Source organism: Budorcas taxicolor, chromosome 6 (assembly GCF_023091745.1).
Source record: "Budorcas taxicolor isolate Tak-1 chromosome 6, Takin1.1, whole genome shotgun sequence".
Taxonomy (NCBI): domain Eukaryota; kingdom Metazoa; phylum Chordata; class Mammalia; order Artiodactyla; family Bovidae; genus Budorcas; species Budorcas taxicolor.
The window spans coordinates 103386750-103404363 of NC_068915.1; the positions used below are offsets into that span (position 1 = coordinate 103386750).

At 53.1% G+C, this 17614-nt stretch overlaps 1 protein-coding gene across 1 annotated transcript in view; it reads right to left on the reverse strand.

The window, feature by feature from the left end:
• EVC (EvC ciliary complex subunit 1) overlaps positions 1 to 17614 on the reverse strand; it is an 89735-nt gene that overhangs the window by 42701 nt on the left and 29420 nt on the right. Inside the window, exons 8-11 of the mRNA XM_052641848.1 lie at positions 17385 to 17543; positions 12688 to 12904; positions 9968 to 10116; positions 7344 to 7442 (exon numbers count right to left, since the gene is read on the reverse strand). Of these exons, the coding sequence (XP_052497808.1) occupies positions 7344 to 7442; positions 9968 to 10116; positions 12688 to 12904; positions 17385 to 17543 (624 nt within the window). The remainder of the gene's footprint in view (positions 1 to 7343; positions 7443 to 9967; positions 10117 to 12687; positions 12905 to 17384; positions 17544 to 17614) is intronic.

Genomic DNA, 17614 nt, shown 5'->3' on the forward strand with positions numbered 1-17614 from the left:
GTAGAGTAACTGGACTTCCCAGGTGGCTCAGAGGTAAAGAATCCACCTGCCAAGGCAGGAGATGCAGGAGGCTCCCAGCAAGGACGGCCTGCCCCTTCCCTTCCCTTCCCTTGTCAACCGAATCGCTTCTCCCCACCTGAACATTAGGGCCCTCGGCCTGTATCCCAGACTCCCCAGCTGTGTGACCTTGTACAGAATTTCAGTGCTGCGCAGGAAAGAGCTGCCCTGGCTAATGGAGAGGCCTGACCTTAGTCTTTGCTTCCTAGGAAGTGACCTCTAAGTTCTTCGAATGTCCTTCTTGATAAGAGGGTCTCTGTTTACCTGGGGACCTTGGGCAGCTTCAAACAATCTACGACCATGATGTGATTTAGGGTGGGGTTCTGGAGCCATGTGGCATCAGCTCCTCCTGCAGAGGGTCTGGGGGTTAAGGTGAGCCATGCTGGTGGTCAACCATATCTACGTGACTGAGCCCCAGCAAGAACTAGGGATGCTAAGGCTTGGGTGAGCTTCCCTGGTTGGCAATGCTCAGAGTGTAGTGTCAGACACAGTTCTGGGAAGAAGTTAGTGCTGTCCACAACTTCACTGGGACAGGACAACTGGGAGCTTCCTGTTTGTAACTCTAGACTCTGCCCACGTGCCTCGTCTCTTGGCTGACTTTGATCTATAGCCTAAACTGTAACCATGAGAACAGCTTTCAGTGAGTCCTTCCAAAGCAGGAGTCCCAGCCTCCGGGATCTAATACCTGATGATCTGAGGTGGGGCCGACGTAATAATGACAAAAATAAAATATACAACAAATGTAATGTGCTTGGATCATCCCCAAACCACTCCCCTCCATCCCCCTCTGGAAAACTGTCTTCCACAAAACTGGTCCCTGGTGCCAAAAATGTTGGGGACTGATGTTCTATAGCCTTGATCTCCCTTGGACAGCAAGGAGATCAAACTCGTCAATCCTAAAGGAAATCAACCCTGAATATTCATTAGAAGGACTGATGCTGAAGCTGAAGCTCCAATACTTTGGCCACCTGATGCAAAGACTTGACTTATCGGAAAAGACCCTGATGCTGGGAAAGATTGAAGGTAGGAGGAGAAAGGGGCGACAGAGGATGAGATGGTTGAATGGCATCACCGACTCAATGGACATGAGTTTGAGAAAACACTGGGACATACTGAAGGATGGGGAAGCCTGGATTGCTGCAGTTCCTGGGGTTGCAAAGAGTCAGACACGACTGAGCAGTTGAACAAAAACAACAACAAAAAACAAGTACCGTTCTATAGAACTGAAGAACTTGAGGGTGGTCTTGGGGACCCCTGGGTTTGCATTTGATATCAGAAGTGAGGGTGATCTTAGGGACCGAAGGAAGGTTGCATGGCTCAAGGTAACCTGGAATTAAAACTCCCCTCCAGGTCCTCCCCACCATTTTAGGCAAAACAAAGAACTCTCTCACCCAAAGAAAAAATAGACGTTAGGTTGATTACGCCCAGCTCCAAGCCGGCCCAGCTCCAGAACTCCTTGTCCCAGCCATTTAAGAGATAACTACTCCCAGCAACCTTGGAGAAGAATAGGCCCCCTTAAGACAGTAGCTTTCTACAAACATGCCAATATATACTTACTCTTTTCTTAGATAAGTGCAGCAGCTCGCTAATCTGACTGCTGCCCCTTCTCACCTCATTAAAGGTGATCTGTGCCTGTAGAGTGCCAGTCTCATTCTTTTTCTGAACCTCGCCTACTCTAACTCCGTACCTTACAGGGACTACTCCCAAACACGTCACGAGTGCCTGTCATTATTATTTCTGCTTTCTTCAAAGACAGAGTTTCACTTTTTCTCCTCTCTTCTTTGCCCTAGCTTCCTGTGAGAACCTGAAGCTGTGAGAGCTGACCTTGGCAGGGCTGTTATCCTACATACCCAGGAGCTCTTCAGGAGACAGCATCGGGCGGACAGGCAGAAATAAATAAACAAATTAGCAGGTCTCTGGGGCACCCTGCGAAGCGACGGTGGCAAACTCAGTGCCTGTCATTATTGGGGAGACTCTAGGCTCATTTCAGGAATCCCTTTAAGAGTCACCAAGACATGTAATTTACAGGCATCCATTTCAGTCAAACTGAAAATTTACTGTTCGTTTAAGAGGCCAAGAAACAGTGGGAAGTTAGAAAAATGCACTTTTCTCTGTAGCCTGAGCACCGGTAGGTGGTGATCAAATTTATCTCGCAGTCACCGTGCCTACACTATTTTGATCAGTGTCCAGAGAAAGGGGGGATTATGTCTCCGTGTGACCAGGTCTGGGAAAGAGCCAGCAGACTGCAAGGCAAGTCACCTTGTGAGCGTGATTGGTGCGGACACACCCTTCCAGATGGTGAGTGATAATAACCAGGCTCATGATAACAGATTTTTAAGTACTCACTGTGTGCCATACACATTTCTTTCTATATGCTTTGCACATGTGAACTTATTCAAACTTCTGAAGAGCCATAGGAAGAAAATTATCCCCACTTGAAGAGGAGACCCAGATGTTGACCATCAAAATAGACCCCCATCCCATGCCTTCTCACCACCTCCATGAGCATCATCCAGGCCCAGACCCCCAGCGTCTCTTGTCTGGACCCCTGCAAAGCCTCCCCAGGGATCCCTGCTTCCACTTTTGCCCCCTACAGTCCGTCCTCTACACAGAAACCAGAGGACCCTTGGGAATCACAAGGCAAGTCACTTCCCTACTCAAAACACGCTTGAAACTTCCCTTCTTACTCAGAAGTCAATGCAGGGACTTTCCTGTGGTGCAGTAGCTAAGACACTGAGCTTCCAGTGCAGGGGGCGTGGGTTTGATCCCTGGTCAGAGAACTAGATCCTGCATGCCGCAACTCATGATCCATGATGCCACAAGAAAGATGGAAGATCCCACATGCTATAACTGAGAGCTGGTACAGTCAAACAGATAAATAAAGAAATAAATAAATATGTAAAAGAAGGCAACACAAATGTTTTCGGATGGACTGCAAGGCCCTCCGAGACGAGGCTCTGACCTCAGCCCATTCCTGTTTACCTCACCCCCACAGCTGCCACACTGGCCTCCCTGCTGGAACCCCACACATGCCCCTCAAACGTCACAAAAATGAAGTATTTTTCTTTGGTTCGCTGTTGAGGCCCCAGTGCTGAGACTGTGGGTTGCACAAAGCAGTGCTTGATCATATTCACTGAACAAATGAACTAACAAGCTCTCAAGCTTACAGCTGGTTGGTGAGGAAGCCACACTCTCACCAGGCCCTGGATCCAGAGGCGGGCTTACCACCCCTGGGCTCAGGGCCTCCTGCTCAACACGCTCAGTGATTGAGCAGAGGGGGAGGTGTTACCTGAGCACCAGCCATGTGCAGGCCCTCAGCTCCAGGCCCCCTGCACTCTGCGCTGCCACAAAGGCCAACAGGCTTTCTGTCTCCATCTCCCAGATAAGGAAAAGGGCTCCGAGAGGTTAAGACTCTCCTCGCTCGATGTTGCCCACCCAGGAACGTCCTCGCCGGCCTTCCAGTCTTCCAATTGGCTTCTTTCCACTACACCAGAGCATTTCAACCTCATTTTTTTTCGGAAATATCAGGTAAAGTAATTCCCAATACCCAAGGCGATGAGTTCCACGTTTAAGGGATGTAAACTTAACCAAAGTTGCCTGGAACCAGGGGACTTCCCAGATGGTGTAGCGATAAAGAACCCGCCTGCCAATGCAGGAGATAAAAGTGATGCAGGCCCAGCCCCTGAGTCAGGAAGATCCCCTGGAGGAGAGCATGGCAACCCACTCAAGTATTCTTGCCTGGAGAACCCCATGGACAGAGGAGCCAGGTGGGTTACAGTCAACGGAGTCGCAAAGAGTCGGACACGACTGAAGTGACTTATCACGCACGCACATACGGAACCAGAGGGCTCTATGTGAAATGAGTGAGCGCCGAAGAATTGATGCTTTTGAACTGTGGTGTTGGAGAAGACTCTTGAGAGTCCTCTGGACTGAAAGGAGATCCAACCAGTCCATCCTAAAAGAAATCAGTCCTGAATATTCATTGGAAGGACTGGTGTTGAAGCTGAAGCTCCAACACTTTGGCCACCTGATGTGAAGAGCTGACTTATTTGAAAAGACCCTGATGCTGGGAAAGATTGAAGGTGGGAGAAGAAGGGGCTGACAGAGGATGAGATGGTTGGATGGCATCATGGACTCAATGGACATGAGTTAGAGTAAACTCTGGGAGTTGGTGATGGATAGGGAGGCCTGACGTGCTGCAGTTGTCAAAGAGTCGCAAAGAGTCGGACACGACTGAGCGACTGAACTGATGTGAAATGACAACATGAATAATAGGAAACAGCTCTGCACTGACTCTGGGGGAGAAGCTGGCACAGGTCTCTGGCCATTTCTTTCAAAAGCACCTGCACAGAACTACCAATACCCCTTCACCTTGCCCCCAACCCCTCCTAACACAGGGCATTTCTAAGTGCCTCCTCCTGAGACAAAACAGCAGGGACTGCCCCTCGCTCACACCCGCTGGCCTCTCCTCATGTTAGAAACAAGGGTGTCTTTACCTCCTTGACCAGACTTTAACGGGCCAGCAGCTAGACCAGCCACAGTAAAGCCAAATGTGCAGCATCCTAAGGATATTGCTGGAGGGATGAGGCTGTGGTCACATCAGCATCATCAACAGATCTTTATTAATAGACAACGCTGTACTGGTGGCCACCCACTGAGACCGGCCAGGCACTGGTATGTGTATTTCCTCCTCATAGCAGTAACCGGGTACTTTCCCCTGGCTTTGCGGAGGAGGAAAGCGGCATTTAGTTGACCAAAACTTTAGATTCTAATCCCAGCTCAAGGGAGGAAGTGACAGCCTGCTGGACACTAACTCCTGCTGGATGAGAGCGCAGATGGGCACGGGGGTCCTGGACATCATCAGTGGCAAGTGCCCCTGAGCCATAGCCCACCAGACTCTCGCCCCTTCCCCACCAAAGCAGTGATCCTCAAACTCTGCTGTGCATCCGGATGTTATTAACATGGAGGAAACTGAGACACAAGTGAGATAACCTGCTTCCAATTGCATAGCTGGTCAGTGGCTGGAATGGGACTGGCCCCTAGGCCATCTGGGTTCAGAAACTTGTCTTCACTGCTGTAGTCACAGCCCACACTCACCAGCATGGGGCATGGTGAGCACAAGAGCACTGAAGTTGGAGAGACTTATTGAAATCCCATCTCACTGCAGCAGGCTGGCTGTGGGACCTAAGCAGGATGGCGGAGCTGGCTCAGAGAGGTTATGTAACCAACTCACAGTCAAACAGCATGTGAGGACCCAGAGGGGGACTAGAATGCAATATCCTCACTCCCAGCCCAGGGACTTGAGTCCTGACTCCCTTGAGAATGGCGTTGTTCCTTTCTTGCCTGGGAATCTTGGGCTTTGACGAATTGAATCCCATCTGGCTGCTTTCTCAAGAAGACCCTTCCTGGTACCTCATCTGTGAAAGGAGGAAAATGCAGTTTCTGCCTCACAAGAGTCTCCTGAGGATGAAATGACAAAAAACTCAGAAAGCACGACAGGGGCTGGCCTTGAGCAAAGCTGGCTCTAGCATCAATGTCCTGGGGTTGCCAAAACAAAGCACCCAGACAACAGGAGTCTATTCTCTCACAGATACGGAGGCCAGAAGTCAGAAATCAAGGGGTCAGCTTCTTCCGGAGGCTCTAGGGGGATCCCTCCTGCCCCTTCCAACTTCTGGAGGCGCCAGGTGTTCCTTGGCTTGTGGCCACATCACCCCGGTCTCGGCCTCTGTCTTCACACGGCCGCCTCCCTGTGTCTGCGTCCTCACGATGACCATCTCGTAAGGACACCAGTCATCAGATTTAAGGCCCACGCTAACCGAGAATGATCTCTTCTTCACTAATCACATCTGCAAAGCCCCCCTGCTTCCACACTAGTTCACATTCTGAGGTTCCCGATGGACATGAAATTTGAGGTTCACTGTTATGGATAGAATAACATCCCTCCAAAATTCATATACTAAAGCCCTAACCCCCACTCTGACTATATTTGGAGATACGGCCCTGGAGGAGAGAGAGAAAGTAAAGTGACGTCATAGGGGGAGGTCTGAATCTGATGGGACTGGTGTCCTTGTAAGAGGAGGAGACGCCTGAGGTTTCTCTGCCACGTGAGGGCATGGAGGGAAGGTGGCCATCTCCAAGCCGGGAAGAAAGGGCTTACTGGAATCCAACCCTGATGTCACCTTGATCTTGGACTTCTAGCCTCTAGAACAATGAGAAAATAAATGTCTGTATTTAAGGGCCAGGCTAGGGCACTTTGCTGTGGCGGCCTCTGCAAACTCATACAGATGCCAATGAACCCCACACAGCTGCTGTCATGATGGAGGTTGTGCTCCCTCCCCAGCCTGGGCTGCCTGCTGACTCCTGGTCCACTTGGAGCCTGTCTCCCACTTCAAAACCTGTCTCAGGCATCACCTTCTGTGGATGGCCATCTTTGAACTCACCTTCATCCCCCCCATCCCCGGCGTCTCTCACCCCTCCTCTCTGCATCCATTAGCAGAGATGTTGTAAGGGCAGTGAACTTGGATTGGGCATGTCCCGGATGCCAACTACTGTCTCATCTCATGCACATTCAGTGCTCACAACAGCGTGAAGAAGGGCATCACTGGCTCCATTTCACAGATAGGGACACTGAGACCTAGAGAGGCCAAGTAATGTTCTGGAGGTTGCACTGTGAGGAGGGAGGAGAGCCAGGATGCAGACTCAGGTCCTCTGGATCCAGGTGGACCTTCCCTGGGGTGCTCCCTACCAACGCGGCACATGTCACCTTCCTTCCTGACTGGGGCCACATCTCCACCTTCCCAGCAGCTCTGGGTCCTGCCTGGGGCAGGGTCTCTGTCTGCCTCAGCCATCATCATCTCCTGGAGACCCTCTGACTTTGGCGGGCTTGGGTGTTCTCTCCTGTTTTCTCAGAGCCAGCCCTCGTTCCAGAGCTAAATGAGGTTGTCCAGGGAGAAAGAGATGGTGCCAGCACGCGAACCCAGGCCTCTGTTTCAAGCCTAACCCTCCTTCCTCATCACTGCTCCACACTCACGACACCCACAGATGCCAGCCTACTCTCAACGTGGATGAGCTGACTTTTAAAGACCCTTGCCTCCAGGAATACTTGGAGGTGAGAGTCCCGAACATCTCAGAAATGGAAGGGGCCTCAGATGTGACCTGGACCAACAACTGCCCTCCCTGGTTTCTGCCCAGAGGGTCTTGGGGTCCCTGGCCCCCGAGAACGTGAGGTTCTCACACAAGCCCGGATGCTGAGGTTTTTTGGCCAGTCCTGCCTGGAGGCCACGTACCTGGCAAAGCGCGGCCACAGCCTGGGCAGCCCTGACGTCCTCCTCTTCCTCCAGGTCACGCCGCGTCAGCCTCTGCATCTCCAGGATGTTGTGAAATGCCTGCAGGTAAAACAGAGGCTGAATCTGCAGAGAGATGCTGATTTGTTTCCCCTGAACAACCTCCCCAAATGACCCTGCCTTGCACATTGGAAGGATGTTCATTCTTGATTTATACCCAAGGAAACCGAGGCACAGGAATGTCACATGATTTTCATGGCTTATGAACTGTGGCTGAGGCTGGGACCAGCAAATCTCATCTCCAGGAAAACAAGAGACTGCGCTTTTGTTCATCTACCAGCAGGAGAAGATGCCACCCTCCCCACCACCGCCTCCCTGCCCTGTCACCCCTCTCTCCTGACCACAAGCCCTCTAGATATCATTTTCTGATTTCAGCTCCTGGGGACCACAATCCAGGTCTTGGGAGGCCCATCTAGCAAAGCCTGAACCCTATCAGGGTGGTCAGTGGCCAGCCGGGCCCCTCTGACCATGCGGCTCGCCCAGCCTTTAGGAGCCCAGCGGAGTGACAGAGAGTCATGTACCAGATGCTCCAAACACAGTCAGAGAGGCACCTGGGGCCCAGGTACAGAGGGTGGACTCCTCGTGGGGGTCAGCAGAAGGGCAAGAGTCCCTGTGAGGGAGACACGTAAGCTGAGTCTTGATGGACAAAGAGGGGTCCTTGGAGGGAAGATGGGAAGCCAATCCAAGCCAGGTTCAGGGATTAACAGCAGTGGTGACCTGGCAGTCAGAAGCCTCTGGTCTCGGTGGGAGCAGAACAGGAGGGGAGCTGAGAGGGAGGACCAGAAGCCAGAGAGGGAGGGGCTGGGCAAGGTGCCAAAATCCACGCTCTTTCATCAGTCCCTGCTCATTCAGTTGTCTGCTGCCCATTCATTCATTCAATTATTTGTGCCTCCACCCATTGATTCATTTGTCCATGCATTCACTCATCCCTTCATTTCTTCATTCACTCACTCATCTGTTTGTCTTTTCTCCATTTATTCATTCCGTTATGTGTTCCTCTGTGGGTCCTGGAGAAGGAAATGGCAACCCACTCCATTACTCTTGCCTGGAGAATTCCATGGGCAGTGAGGAGCCTGGTGGGCTACAGTCCATGGGGTTGCAAACAGTCAGACATGACTGAGTGACTAACACTTTGTGGGTCCACCCATTCATTCATTTGCTCACTTATTCTTTCATTCACACATGCATCCACTCAACCCTTCCCTCCTCGGCCCCATGTCTCCTGAGAATCGGTGTGCACCAGCCTGGGCTGAGATCCTGGGTTGCAGAGCTGTGGCATCACTGTCTCCACACTCAGGACTCCGCCTGAGCAATGTGATGTCAGGGAGGAGGACCCGGCAATCCCAGGGTAATGAAGAGCTGTATGATCATATCTTATCACTCTCATTTCAAATGGATCTTCTCAAAGACAGAAGCAGCCCCCACCCCACTTTATGTCAAATCCCAGAAACCCCAGGCATGGGTCCTGGGAGGAGGCTCTATGTGTGGGCAAGAGCACTGGACCAGGGACCCAGGGATGAGAAGACTTCTCCTCTGTCTTTGAGGGTCCCTCAGCTGGCTTCTCACTGGGGGGCAGGGGAGGTAGCCACACTACCATGCTGGCCCCAGGGGAGGACCAGTGTCTGTGCTCTGGGCTGAGTCTGAACCCCAATATGGTCCTGCCATCCCCTTGGCAGAGCAGAGACAAGCAAATGCTCGTGCAGAGAAAACAGGCAGGCCATGGCTGTCCCTAGCTTGGTCTGGTTGAGTCCCAACAACCCCATTAGGTAGGCGCAATGATTTCCAATGCACAGACGAGGAAGTTGAAGGCCAAGTGGTCAGCCAGACACAGCAGCAGAGGCAATGTTCAAACCCAGCACCCAAATGCTTAATGACCTTGGGCGACAAGCCAGAGACCAACAGCCCCTCCCCACACGCTCTTCGAAAGGGCACCATGAGGCAGAGTTCTGTCCTCTGAGAACCCCAAGCCCTGTCCTTCCAGCCTGTGCTGCACCAGTTTGTCTGTTTTCCTTCAAGCAGGGTGACATCTTGCTTCCTGTCCTCCTGGGGGTCCCCTTGTCTTTTATTCCCAGTCAAGGCCACGAGCACTGTCCAGCTTGCCCACCTCTCTGGCCCTTCCTGCTCAGCCCCATGTGCAGGGTCCTCCTCTGACTTGTCACCTGACCCACCAAGGGGCCCCATCCCTGTCTATAATTGCCTGCCTCGCCCCTGGGAAATGCCTGTCCCCTCTGCGGACACTGCCTGGTGATCTCCATTGTAGGCTGGGCCCTTGCCCAGCACCATTTGTGAGACGCCCTTTCCTCAGACCCTCCCATTGCCTTTCCCTCATCTCAGTGAGGGCAGTGACGCTCGCATCACTGGCTTATAGATGGGGAAGCTATGGATACAGAGCTCAAACGACTTGGCTAAGGTCCTGAACTGACATGTGGGATGCAAGGAGAGACCTTCTATCTGCCGGATGCCAAAGCCTCTGGCTTCCCAAGCACAGTAACAAGGACTAAGCAGCCCCTGTGGCTCCCCTGGAAGGCTATGCCTGTGGACCTGGGCGTGAGTCGGGAGCAGGTCACCTGGAGGAACTCCTCGGGGTGGGCGGTCAGCTGCCCCGCAGCCAGGAAGCTCCTCCGTTCCTCCTGTTGGGCCAGTGCAAGCCTTGCCATCTCCTCCGCCTGGCGCACCAGCGAGGCCTTGACCAGGTCTTTGCCTCGCTGGACAAACTCTGCAATTGAAACAAAACAAGGGACACTGCAGGTTGCTCGCCTGGCGAAACCTCCACTGGCTGCTTCTTCCAGCACGTGGAGTGTCAGAAACACTGGGGCAAGTCTCATTTCTTATTTTTATTTTATCATTTAGGTGCTTCCAAAAGGCTGGTGTTAGGAGCTCCTCAGAGTTCCTTGTCATTTTAAGGGACTCATCCCTCGCTCATTCACAGCCCAGGGTTCAGAGAAACATGCGAGGCTTTCACCCTGACCCTGACCTGGAGAGAAACGAAGGGGCGTTTTCCTGGAGAAAAGAGTATATGTGTATGGGGGAGGGGAGGAGGGGGCACAGGGAGGGGCAGGTGACACAGGACAGAGGCCTGAGTCTGCAGGAAGACAGTGACATTTCAGACTGGAGTTGAGACCCAAAACCTGCCAAGGCAAGTTATTAGATCAGCAGAAGAGGAGGCGGGTGGACCGAGGCCAAGGGCCCCTGCAGTGGGGGAAGGTAAACTTGAGGCGAGAGGAAGGTGAAAGTCGCTGTCTTGTCTGACTCTTTGCAACCCCACGGACTACACAGTCCATGGAATTCTCCAGGCCAGAATACTGGAGTGGGTAGCCATTCCCGTCCCCATGGGATCTTCCCCACCCAGGGATCGAACCCAGGTCTCCCGCATTGCAGGTGGGTTCTTTACCCGCTGAGCCACTAAAAACAACCTCTCGGCCCACCCAGGCCCCTCAGCCTCAGAGGCGCACCAAGCGCAGTGCTGGGAACGGGGGCCTACCAGTGAGCAGGACCCAGCCTAGCTGTCAAGGTCCTCACGGTCTAGGGAAGACAAGAAATGCGGAAGGAGAAGGAATTGTGCTGGTGGGGGCTGGGGTGCTGGTGGGGGAGGAGACCCAGGCAGCGTGGGACCCCAGAGAAGGCTCCTGAGAGTGGAGACAGTGAAGAGGCCAGCTAGATTCTGTTCACTTGGGCTTCAGAGGAGATGTTGGGCAAAGAGGTTGGAGAGGAGGTGAGGGCTGGGTTGCAAGGGGCTGCAGCCCTTGGAGACGTTGGTTTCCGCAACTCGCCTCCCCCGACTGCCCCACATGTCATACTCCCTTGGGCACTTTTCCCAGTGCAGGTGGGCTTCCTAGGACCTGAGAATCTGTTTAGCTTCTAGCACCAAAGGAAAAAGTGCAGCCAGGAGAGACCAGGGCCCTCCCTCCACCCCTGACTGTCTCCTTGTCTCCTCTGTCTTGTTCTATTTCACAGGAGCCCCACTTAAGGGGCTGCTTCACCATCCCAGCCCGGCCACTCCCTCCCACTGGTGAAGCCCCGTCCACCACGTGTGGTGACCTCAAGGCCAGATGCATTCAGATTCTACACCGTCCAAAGTCCCAGCCACAGCAGGTTTCCATGTGGTCACGCATGACCACCCCATGACACAGACATCTGTGGAACAGCCTGGTTGGAGTCCTGAGTCCCAGTACGGACAGCCGGCTCTCCAAAGGGCAGTGGGCAGGCACAGCAGAGGGGACAGAGCAATTGCAGAAGGATCAAGCCAAGGGCTGCAGTGGAAGGCTGGTGCTGGAGACTGGACTGTGTCCCCAGAGTGATGAGCTGAAGTCCTAAGCCTCACGTGCCTGCCTTTGGAGGCGGGGCCTATGAAATTAAATGAGGTCCTAGGGATGGGGCCCTAATCGCATAGGGTTGCTGCCTTCTAAGAAGAGGAACTCAGGCGAGAAAGCTTGCTCTCTGCCATGTGAAACGTGGTGAGAGGGTAGCTGTCTGTGAGTCAGAAAACAGGCCCACACCACAAACCAAACTGGCTGCACACTGATCTTAAACTTCCAGCCTCCGGAACCGTGAGAAACAAATGTCTGTTACGGCCGCCCCAGCAGGTAAGACACCCAGAGCCTCCCTGGTCCTACAAGGTCTCCAGAAGCTGCTGGAGACCTTTAGGCACACAGATCCCCTGCCATACAGACTTCCTGACCTGGAGAGGCCCTGGCTATGCTTCCACTCAGGCCGCAGACGCACATATAGCCTTGGCTCAACACTGAGGGGCTCTCCTGCCGAGGGTCCAAGGAGGTGCAGAGGGGGTACCCGCCCTGCAGGTTTCTTCCTGAGGGTCCCACCAGTGGTGTGAGCTGGACTGTCCTGGGTGCCCCTGATGTCCTGAGCCCTGACCTGCTCAACTCCCAGGGTCCAGCCCGGGAGCAGCAGCACGTGTGGGAAATAGTCACGCCCAGTTCCCACATGCCCGACCCCCAGCCACCTTCGTCCACCTGCAGCTGAGCCAGGCCCCGAGGCTCCTGCGGGGCTTCTGGGCTTTGTTCTCTGAGTATTCCGGGGGGCTCTCTGTCAGCCCGAATCACTGAAGATGATAGAGCAGGCAACACTGGACCCTAGGAGGCAGCACTATTACCTCTGCTTCACGGCAGGACAATCGAGGCTCAGAGAGGTTAAGTGACTGGGGGTGGCAGCCCGGGCTAGCCTCATGGGAGCTACTCCTGATGCCTGCAAGTGCCACCACCAGCCTTGGCCCCCATGGCCCGCAGCACAGCAAGGGGATCCAGGCACCTGGCCTGGCCTGCTCACTCACCCCTGCCAAAGCCCTCCGCCTCCTCCCAGAAGGCCTTGTGCTGCTGGGTCAGCAGGTCCTCCTTCTCCCGCCCGGACAGCTTCCCCTCGACGGTCAGCAGCTCCAGGCTGCGGGAGATGCCCGCCAGGCGGCACTTGGTCTCCTCCTGGACCTGCAGCTTCAGGAACTCCATCGTTTTGGCCACGTGCGCCCGCCCCAGCGTCCTCTCCAGGGTGTCCTGGGAAAGGCAATATGGAGGGCATCAGGCTGGGACTTTCAGAGTCAGTGCCTGGCCATGAGGGGCTGTTAACGGCCACGGGCTCCATCCTGGGGTCCCCGGTTCCCTGTGAGCAGAGCACAGACGAAGCTCCCGCTCTCCTGAGCTTCCTGTGTGCACGTCTCAGATGGGGACAAAGTGGTCCCTCGTGGGGATGTGGTGCAGCCGAAGCTGGATGACACGCGGAAAGCACCTGGTACACGGTGAGTGCGCCACAGCGGGCTCGCTCGTCTCTGGGGGAAGCTCAATAAATACACACGACCAAACAGGAAAGTCCACCTCCCTCATCGTCATCCCTCCCTGGTCGACAGGGCTTCTGGCCTCCACTGGATGTGGAGGAGGGCTGGGAGAAATAGTAAGGGTCACGGGACTTCTTGGCCTTTGAGCCTCCAGAAACCAGAGCGCTGGGGATTAAAGAGTTCTCCAGGTAAGACTGATGGGGAGGATGACCCCAGCTGCTAGACTTGAGAACAGGTCCGCCAGCCCTACTGGGTTGTCCTTCATTCAGGACACACCCCTTGGAAAAGATGCCTCCCCCATGCAGGAAATGTCCACGAAGGGCAGAGGTGGGCCCTGCAGGTCGTGTAGAATGGGAGCCCGGGCATGGCTTTAGAGTCACAGGCCCTGCGTTTCAGTGAAAGGACGCCTTTCCCTCCTGGGGTGGTCCTCCAGACCCCCAGGACTCCATGGCCATGGCCTGAGTGAGCCTCAGCGCCCTTCTCCCCATCAAACCTGCAGCCCTGCCTTCTCCACATCCCTCCATTTCCTTCCTGCTGGCCTAGAGCCAGGCCCAGCTCAGGCCCTGGTCAGTTCCACCTGGGCAACTGCCCTGGCTTTCCTGGCATCAAGCTGCCCCCTCTGCTCCTCCCCGCATGGCAGACGGAAGAGCCTTTCTGTGGTGCAAACATGAATCTGACATCCCCAGGCCCAAACCCTACAATCACTTCCTTCAAAGCAAATCTAAACTCCCAGGCACAGTGGACGAGCCTTCCTGAACCAGGCCTGGCTGGGCCTCCAGCCTGATCCCACACCCCTCCTTGCTCCGGACTGCCCAGCATGCCCAGCTCTCAGCTCTGCAGGGCCTTTGCACATGCAGGGCCGCCTCCAGGAACACCCTGCCCATGACCTCTCACTCCTCTGCCTGCCCAGCTCCTACTTATCTTTGTGGACTGTGTGGTCGCTTTCTCGGCCTTTCCCCAACCCTTCAGTCCCTCCTCCCAGCTCCACAGCTCCTGTGCCTTGTTTGGACCGAGAGCCCTGGGCACAGGGGCCATAGCTGGGGCCATACCCATCTCCCAGACCTGGGCCTCACTGTTTGCTGAGCTGCATTGGTCTGTGTTATAACAACATGTGAACAGGGCCAGGACAATGATACCCTAGTTACAGATAAGAACGCTGAGGTTTATTCCGGAAGGCCATCAAACTAGCCCAGAGACAGCAGGCTTCCTCCAGTTCAGTTCAGTCACTCAGTCATGTCTGACTCTTTGTGACCCCATGGATTGCAGCATGCCAGGCCTCCCTGTCCATCACCAACTCCCAGAGCTTGCTCAAACTCATGTCCATTGAGTCGGTGATGCCATCCAACCATTTCATCCTCTGTCATCCCCTTTTCCTCCCGCCTTTAGCTGGGCTTCTTCCAACTAAATAAATAAGCCTGACAGCCATCAGTAGGCCCATAACCACTAGAGGGTGCAAGAGGATAAGCGCTCAGTGCAGGAGTGGCCGGCAAGTGGTCCCACGAGGCTCCCAGGGTAGTGGAAGGCGTCCCGTGTCCAGGGCAGCCACCTCTAAGATGGTCCTCTAAGTGAGGCCCCCTGGCTGGGCAGTGACAGTGCACCCTCTGGATTTATATTTAAGGAAAGACAGGAGTGGAGAGAGGTGAGCAGGAACACAGGAGCTCAGATGGGAGGCAGGAGGGGGACAAGGACTTGCATGGGAGGTGCAGGGGCCCCTGCTGGCTCTGAGTGTAGCTGGTCCTCAAATGTACCCAGCCTCAAACCTGGCTCCAGACCTGCACAGCCTTGGGCACAGTGGATGTGACTTACAGAGCGTATGTGATCATTAAATAAATCAAAATATGAATAGCACTTAAAATAGCGACCAGAAGACAGGAGGTGTTGGTGAATGCAAGCTGCTGTCACAGTTACCTACAGCAGGTGCCCGCCTCTCTCCTGGCATCCTCTTTCTCTTGAACATCCCTAGAGACTGATTCTGATAACCTCTGGGGCCCTTTCTAGGGCTCTCCCTGTTCTAATATTCAGCGATGCTATGTTACATTCCAACCGCCCAGGCCATAACACTCAGATGTCACTAGCCTGGGAATTTAAAATTCTCTGGAGCTTATCATCAACAGACTCCATTATACAGAAGCTACTTTTTATTTTTTGTACATAGGATGCAAGCAGAGCCAAGCCGTCCCACTTCTGTACAAACAAATGTTATAGCCTTTTCACACATCATTACAATGATTTGTTTATATCTCTTTTCCTTGCTGACACGTGACCTGCCAGAATCCAATCACTAGCACATACTGAGCACTCCCACTGGGTCAAGCTCTGTTGTAAAGGTGCTACCTGTCATCCACTTTCTAACACTCTCAGAGCTGATGCTATTCGGATTCCCATTTTACAGATGATGAAACTGAGTCCCAGAGAGGTTAAGTTACCTGCCTAATGTTGCATGGCTAATAAGAGGCAAGTGTGGAATGGGTCAGGATTCTAGCTCAAGTCTGCAGTCTATAACAAGATGTGGCACATAGTAGGTGCTCATGAAATGCTGACTGAAGTAAGGACCTACTGATAACCTGGAGAAAATTCTTCCCTTTCTTCCTCTCTGGAGTGACTGGCTAATATTTGGGCCGGTGTCAGCTAAGGATACCATTTTTTTCCCCCAGCATCAATATCCTGCTGATGGAATAATAATTAAATGCAAAGAAAAAAAGAGTAAAAGGAAAAAAATCTTTCTCCTTTGATGAGCATTCATATCGGCAGCCTTATCAAATTAAAGTCCAACTCAAAGGGGCTTGGACCGCAAACCAGGAAGTTTGGGGCCCAGGCTGAGGGATGTCATTAGATAGTATGGGGGTCCCAGGTGCATTGCTTGGCTGGTCCCTCTGCTCACAGGGAATGAAGTATCTGTGTTTATCTTTCAGCAGTGCAGAGGAGAGGAAAGAAACTACACGTACATGATAAGCAAAAGCAGACAAAGTTCTCAAATAGCTCTGTGCAGCTGGGAGTTTGTTATAACGCAGACCCTGATTCGGGAGGGGGACAAGATTCTGCATTTCTAACCAGCTCATGCTGCCAGTCTGCGGACCACACTTTGAGAAGCAGAGCAGTTTGCGCAGAAGCAGCAGGAATCTCCAGGTTCAACAGGGCCATCTCCTCTCTGAGGAGCTGAGTCTTTGAGCTGAGGGCAGGGCAGCTGCCGCAGGTTTCTGAGTCAGGTGTGACCTGGGCGGGTGCACGGGTCTGAGCTTATGAGTTCCCAAGGTCAGAGAAAGGGTTAATAGGTGCATAGTGTCCTGGGCTTTACATACAGCTAGGCTAGTCCAAAACTTCCATGGCAAAACCCCATGGTGACTATGAGTTTCTGAGCATTTCCCAGGGCCTTGCCTGCAGCAACTCCTGGTATGAAATTATTTCAATCAGTAATCAAAGCTCAGAGGGGTTAAGTAACTGATTCGAGATCACACAGCTTCAACTGTCTAAGCTTAGATTCAAAGTTGGGTTTGGATTTGTGAATTCCTCTGAATCAGTGGTTTTATTCCCAGTTATACGTGAGAATTGTTGGGGCAGGGGAGTTTAAAACTGGCAATGCCAGGATCTTCACTTCAGACCAATCAGACTGGATTTCTGTGCAAAAGGCCTGGGGCACAGGCATTATTTTAAGCTCCCTCGGTGATGATACATGGGGCCATCAGGAGAGCTACCCAAAGCTCTGTCCACCAATGGGCATCAATTATGACTGCTCACTGTGGTCATCTGGAACCTTAAAAAACCTAGACTGGTTAAGTCAGAATCTCTGGGAGAGGGACCCGTCTTGGATTCAAACAGCAGTACTTTTTCAACCTCCTCAGATAACCTCAATGTGCAGCCAGAATTGAGAACCAATGTTCCATGCTGTAGTGACATGGAGCTGGCAGGCTTTTCCATTAATGGAATGGACGGATGGATGAATGGATGGATGGAGAGACGCATAGATCTCTCTGTGACTGATGGACAGATGGACAGATGGATGGATAGACAGATGGATAGATAAATGCCTGATGGACAGACGGATGGATAGATGGACGAATGGATGCTCTGCTTTTCTCTGGCTTCTGTATCCCCGTGTACAGTATACAGGTGTGGAACTTAATTATCCCTGCAGCCCTCCAAGCTTCTGATTTCACATCTCTAGTCTGAATATCACGTTCCCTCCCCGCCCCCTCCAGCATTACCAGAGCCTGCAAATCCTGAGAGTCACGCAACAGCCCTTCGGCTGCAATCATTCTTTCTGTCAGAGTCATCGTGAGCTGTCGGGCTTTGGAGCTGGAACACTTAAATTGGTCCACCAGAAAGTGCTGGATGTTTTCCATCTGTTTCCAGAAAGCTTCCATCTGTGAAATGAGAGTGAGAAGCAAGAGGTGGGGGAGAGAAAACTTATTTAAGAAAGGTATAAACCTGTCTG